The 6,573-nt window shown below is 46.3% G+C and overlaps 1 protein-coding gene across 1 annotated transcript in view; it reads right to left on the bottom strand.

Annotated features, from left to right (window-relative positions):
* Nucleotides 1-1,010: 1,010 nt before the first annotated feature.
* The window catches only part of LOC144486683 (serine protease inhibitor Kazal-type 1-like), a 232,933-nt gene continuing 227,370 nt past the window's right edge, over nucleotides 1,011-6,573 (bottom strand). The window contains exon 4 of the mRNA XM_078204693.1: nucleotides 1,011-1,778. Coding sequence (XP_078060819.1) covers nucleotides 1,712-1,778 — 67 coding nt within the window. The 3' untranslated portion in view covers nucleotides 1,011-1,711. The remainder of the gene's footprint in view (nucleotides 1,779-6,573) is intronic.

Raw genomic sequence — 6,573 nt, 5'->3', positions numbered from 1 at the left:
CTATTAAGTCCCATGTACTCATCCAGAAGTCTCTGAAAAGACCCTATCGAGTTTGCCTCCACCGTCACTGATGGCAGCAGATTCCACTCACCCACCACCCTCTGAGTGAAAAACTTACCCCTGACATCTCCTCTGTACCTACTCCCCAGTACCTTAAACCTGTGTCCTCTCGTAGCAGCCATTTCAGCCCTGGGAAAAAGCCTCCGAGAATCCACCCGATCTATACCTCTCAACATCTTGTACACCTCTATCAGGTCACCTCTCATCCTTTGTCTCTCCAAGGAGAAAAGACCGAGCTCCCTCAACCTATCCTCATAAGGCATGCCAACCAATCCAGGCAACATCCTTGTAAATCTTTTCTGCACCCTTTCAATCATTTCCACATCCCTCCTGTAATGAGGCGACCAGAACAGTACTCCAAGTGGGGTCTGACGAGGGTCTTATAAAGCTGCATCATTATCTCCTGACTCCTAAACTCAATCCCTCGATTGATGAAGGCCAGCACACCATACGTCTTCTTAACCACCTCCTCTACCTGCGAGGCCGATTTAAGAGTCCTATGGACCCAGACCCCAAGGTCCTTCTGATTCTCTACACTGCTAAGAGTCTTACCCTTGATATTATACTCCTTCATCCCATTTGACCTGCCAAAATGGACCACTGCACATTTATCCGGGGGTTGAAGTCCATCTGCCACTTCTCCACCCAGTCTTGCATCCTATCTATGTCACGCTGCAGCTTCTGACATCCCTCCAACCTATCCACAACACCACCAACCTTCGTGGCATCGGCTAACTTACCAACCCATCCCTCCACTTCCTCATCCAGGTCATTTATGAAAATGACAAACAGCAAGGGTCCCAGAACAGATCCCTGGGGCACTCCACTGGTGACCGACCTCCATTCAGAAAAAGACCCATCTACAACCACTCTCTGCCTTCTGCAGGCAAGCCAGTTCTGGATGTGCGGGTTAGGTTGATTGGCCATGCTAAATTGCCTCTTAGTGTCCTGGGATGTGTAGGTTAGAGGGATTCGCGGGGTAAATACATGGGGTTACGGGGATAGGACATGGGTGGGATTGTTGTCGGTGAAGACTTGATGGACCAAATGGCCTCTTTCTGCACTGTAGGAATTCTATGATTCTATGGATGGTAAATGCCGATTGACTGGAGTACATGACAATTATTATTATTGATTTGTATATGATGAAGATGATTTGATTTTAAACTAATCTAAGGCAGGAATAATTGATAAGAAAAACTATAATTGATCTGTTTTTGATTGTATATATCAGATTCATCAGAGAGCCTCTGTTGCTCTATTTCAGAGCTACTTAACCCTTTTGGTGATCTCCAAGCATCAGCTTGTTGTGTTTTTGGTTTGAATAAATGTTACGTCTTTATACAGAGGTATCTGCCTTGTGAGCTTTGTATTGTCTATAGTTATGACAGTACTGACCATCTCGATTTACCCCACAACAATAGGTTACTGTTTAAACAGGGAATTCCAATAAGCAATGTTGAGATTGTAATTTCGTCAAAGAACTGACTTATTGGTGACTAAACCAAAATTCTTTAAAGACAGTTTGTAAATGGTTTGTTGTTTCTCAATTTTAAAATGGATTAATTAATTAATTGCACACAAAAGGCTGAATGATTCTTAAAGAACAAAGTCAATCTGAATCGCAGAAATCCTGGTTTGATGAAAGCCTTCATTTGCCTTTATTGTTACTCCCGCATTCTCCGTTCTGTTGGATCCGGATATTCATCCCGGTTTGCCTGGAATAGCAGCAGAGCATCAGCAAAATCACAGTCTAGAATGAAGGGAGTTATTGCCAGTGTACAATGTTGTTGAATCTACCTGTAGTACAGCCTTGCTGCTAGGTTGCAGGGCACTCCTGCAGCTCTCACTTATTTTACTGTGCTCTAATGGCCACCAAACGCAGTGGGGGTTATTTTAACCTTTATTACTGGGACAGATAAAGGGTTGTATGTACAGGATGCTACTTTACATCCTGCCCAATTTCCTTCATTTTTCATGCCATCCTATGTTGGTGGTGCGAGGTGAGGTACATTGTGAGGAGGCTCGTGTCAAGCAGAAACATCAGCATTGACCTGTAGACATGAAGGGCCTTTTCTGTGCTGTAGGTAATGTGTAAAACTGTGTATACAGCCAGGTGTAAAGAATCACTGAAGGAAGGGATCCATCACCACAACCTTCTCCGGGCAAGATGGAACGGACAATAAATGTAGCCCCGCCCACATCCCAAGAACAGTTTTTTAATGAGGTGTTTGGGGGAACTTGTATATTATTTGGTTGTTGAGTTTGCTGACATAACAGCAAGGACAACACATCTAAAATAACCCATTGGTTATGAAAAACCTTCATTAGCTGGGCCTGGGTAGCTGTCAGTAAAGCATCAGATTTTTAACCTGAGGGTCCAGGGTTCAATTCCCGTCTGGGTGATGCTTCTGGCTCCCCAGGGAACTGCAGGGAAATGTAATGAATGCACAGAAATATAAGTAGGAGTAGGCCATTCGTCCCTTTTAACCTCCTCACCCATTCATTATGATCATGGCGAATCATCCAATTCAATAGCATATTCCAGCATTCCCTGCCCGCACACCCCCCCCCCCCCCCCGCCCATATCCCTTGATCACCTTTGTCCAAGAGATATATCTAACTCCTTCCTGAAAGCATACAGGTTTTGGCTTCAACTGCTCTGGGGAGGCATGGTGACACAGTGGTTAGCACTGCTGCCTCACAGTGCCAGGGACACAGGCTCGATTCTGGCCTTGGGTGACTGTGTGGAGTTTGCACATTCTCCCCGTGTCTGTGTGTGTTTTCCTCCGGGTATTCCAGTTTCCTCGCACACTCCAAAGATGTGCAGGTAGGTGGATTGGCCATGCAAAATTGTTCCTCGGTGGTAGGGGGATTAGCAGGGTGAATACGGGGGGTTGAGTTTGGGCGATAGAGCCTGGGTAGGATTGTGGTTGGTGCGGACACAATGGGCCAAATAGAACATAGAACATAGAACAGTACAGCACAGAACAGGCCCTTCGGCCCACGATGTTGTGCCGAGCTTTATCTGAAACCAAGATCAAGCTATCCCACTCCCTATCATCCTGGTGTGCTCCATGTGCCTATCCAATAACCGCTTAAATGTTCCTAAAGTGTCTGACTCCACTATCACTGCAGGCAGTCCATTCCACACCCCAACCACTCTCTGCGTAAAGAACCTACCTCTGATATCCTTCCTGTATCTCCCACCACGAACCCTATAGTTATGCCCCCTTGTAATAGCTCCACCCACCCGAGGAAATAGTCTTTGAACGTTCACTCTATCTATCCCCTTCATCATTTTATAAACCTCTATTAAGTATCCCCTCAGCCTCCTCCGCTCCAGAGAGAACAGCCCTATCTCCCTCAACCTTTCCTCATAAGACTTACCCTCCAAACCAGGCAGCATCCTGGTAAATCTCCTCTGCACTCTTTCCAGCGCTTCCACATCCTTCTTATAGTGAGGTGACCAGAACTGCACACAATATTCCAAATGTGGTCTCACCAAGGTCCTGTACAGTTGCAGCATAACCCCACGGCTCTTAAGCTCCAACCCCCTGTTAATAAAAGCTAACACACTATAGGCCTTCTTCACAGCTCTATCCACTTGAGTGGCAACCTTTTGAGATCTGTGGATATGGACCCCAAGATCTCTCTGTTCCTCCACAGTCTTCAGAACCCTACCTTTGACCCTGTAATCCACATTTAAATTAGTCCTACCAAAATGAATCACCTCACATTTATCAGGGTTAAACTCCATTTGCCATTTTTCAGCCCAGCTTTGCATCCTATCTATGTCTCTTTGCAGCCTACAACAGCCCTCCACCTCATCCACTACTCCACCAATCTTGGTGTCATCAGCAAATTTACTGATCCACCCTTCAGCCCCCTCCTCTAAGTCATTAATAAAAATGGCCTCCTTTTACACTATAGGGATTTTATGATTATGTTAAAGTTAGAAGTGCTATGCAAATAAAAATTCCTAATTTTCCTCAACAAAGGACTACTTTACATTAAAGTAGCTTCTTTTCCCCACTAGCTGCTGACCACTCAGCTCCCATTCTGCCCCCCATGCTAGATGTAAATAATTCCCTCTCCTCGATACTGTCAACATAAATAAAAATATTCTTGGCTCCTCTGCCCCTGTAAAATAGAATCCCCAATGGCTTTTCCTTTCCAATTCCCTTGTATATGTTGTCACCTCTTACATCTGTCCCAGCTTTCCCGTAGCTCCATATTTGGATATTTGAAATCAGGTTTCCACCTCTGGCACTGGTCGTTATCAAAATCACAGATGGCACGCTCTGTGACCGTAGTAACTATCCCTCCTCATCTTTTTCCAGCTGTCTGCAGCCTTTCATCTGGTTTACCGCACCACCTTCACCCACCCATCACCTCTCCTTTCTTGTCCAACTGGATGGGACAGCTCTCACCTGGTTCTACTCTTATCAAGTTGTAGCCACAGAATCTGCTGCAATCGTTTTCCCTCCCTCTTCCTCACTCTTCCCTTTGTAGATCCCTAAGGAGCTGAACTCTCTTCTATTTCTTACCTACACGCTGCTTCTTGGCAACATCATCTGAAACCAGGTCAAACTCAACACCCAGACTACACCCAGCGCTATCTCACCGCTACCTTTCTCAAACACTCAACCCCCAACGCGGCCTCTGATATGTTCAGTGCTCGGCTGACATCCAGTGTTTTATGAGCAGAAATCTTCTTCAATTAAATATCTGAGACTGAAATCACTGTCTTCAGCTTCTATCAACAATTCAACACCCTGGATATTCATTCCTCTCTCTGACCAGGCGGCACGGTGGCACAGTGGTTAGCACTGCTGCCACACAGCGCCAGGGACCAGGGTACAGTTCCAGCCTCGGGTGACTGTGAGGGGTTTGCATGTTCACCCTGTGTTTGTGTGGGTTTCCTCCGGGTGCTCCGGTTTTCTCCCACACTCCAGAGATGTGTAGGTTAGATGGATTAGCCGAGGTTAATGTGTGGGGATACAGGGATAGAGCAGGGAGGAGGGCCAGGCTAAGATATTCTGTGCATTGGCCCACTCAGCGCTATGCTGCCGGCCTCTCCAACGAGAATAGGCCTCACCCCGAGCTTTGTAGCGTAATTCTCGTGAGTGCACTCTGCACTGCACAGAACATGGGAGATTCATTTTGAGAATGCCGTGGGATTTACTCCAATTTTTACACGGATTCGACACTTCGAATTTTTTTGGGAGAATACCAGCCCTTATTTTTAAACTGTGTCCTTTCATAGAATCATAGAACCCTACAGTGCAGAAGGAGGCCATTCTGTCCATCGAGCCTGCACCGACAGCAATCCCACCCAGGCCCTATCCCCATAACCCCACATATTTATCCTACTAATCCCCTGACATCCCCCTAACACTAAGGGGCAATTTTAGCATGGCCAATCAACCTAACCCGCACATTTTGGAATGTGGGAGGAAATCGGAGCACCCAGAGGAAACCCACGCAGACATGGGGAGAATTGTGCAAACTCCACACAGACAGTGGCCCAAAGCCAGAATTGAACTCGGGTCCCTGGCACTGTGAGGCAGCAGTGCTCACCATTGTGTCACCATGCCTTGTTCTAGACTCTCCCACAAGGGGAAATGTCTTCTCAGCATTCACCCAGTTGAGTCCTCTCAGAATCCTATATGTTTCAATCAGATCAACTCTCTTTCTTCCAAACTCCAATGAATATAGGCCCAACCTGTGCAGCCCTTCCTCATAAGACAATCCTTCATCCAGAGGATCAGCCAATTGAATCTTCGTTGAACTGCTTCTAATGCAAATATATCCCTTCTTAAACAAGGAGACCAAAACTTTGCACGATAGTCCAGTTGCGGCCTCACGAGTGCCCTATACTTCCCTATTTTTATATTTCATTCCCCGTTGCAATGAGACTAATATTCAATTTTTCCTCTTAATTGCTTGCTGTACAGTTTTTGTAATGTATGTGCAGGGACACCCTTTGTATTGCAGCATAGTATGGTTTCTCTCTGTTTAAAAAATATTCTGCTTTATACCCTCCTCATAATTTACTTTCCTACCTGGGCGGCACAGTAGCACAGTGGTTAGCACTGCTGCTTCACAGCTCCAGGAACCTGAGTTCGATTCCCGGCTTGGGTTACTGTCTGTGAATAATTTGCACATTCTCCTCGTGTCTGCATGGGTTTCCTCTGGATACTCCGGTTTCCTCCCACAGTCCAAAGATGTGCGGGTTAGGTTGATTGGCCATACTAAGGGCGGCACGGTAGCACAGTGGTTAGCACTGCTGCTTCACAGCTCCAGGGACCTAGGTTCGATTCCCGGCTTGGGTCACTTCTGTGTGGAGTTTGCACATTCTCCTCCTGTCTGCGTGGGTTTCCTCCAGGTACTCCGGTTTCCTCCCACAGTCCAAAGATGTGCGGGTTAGGTTGATTGGCCATGCTAAAATTGCCCTTTAGTGTCCTTAGATGCGTAGGTTAGAGGGATTAGCAGGTAAATATGTAGGGA

This window comes from Mustelus asterias, unplaced genomic scaffold, assembly GCF_964213995.1.
Source record: "Mustelus asterias unplaced genomic scaffold, sMusAst1.hap1.1 HAP1_SCAFFOLD_428, whole genome shotgun sequence".
NCBI classification, from domain to species: Eukaryota; Metazoa; Chordata; class Chondrichthyes; order Carcharhiniformes; family Triakidae; genus Mustelus; species Mustelus asterias.
The sequence above is the reverse complement of the archived record's forward strand: the minus strand, read 5'-3'. Positions and strand labels throughout refer to the sequence as shown.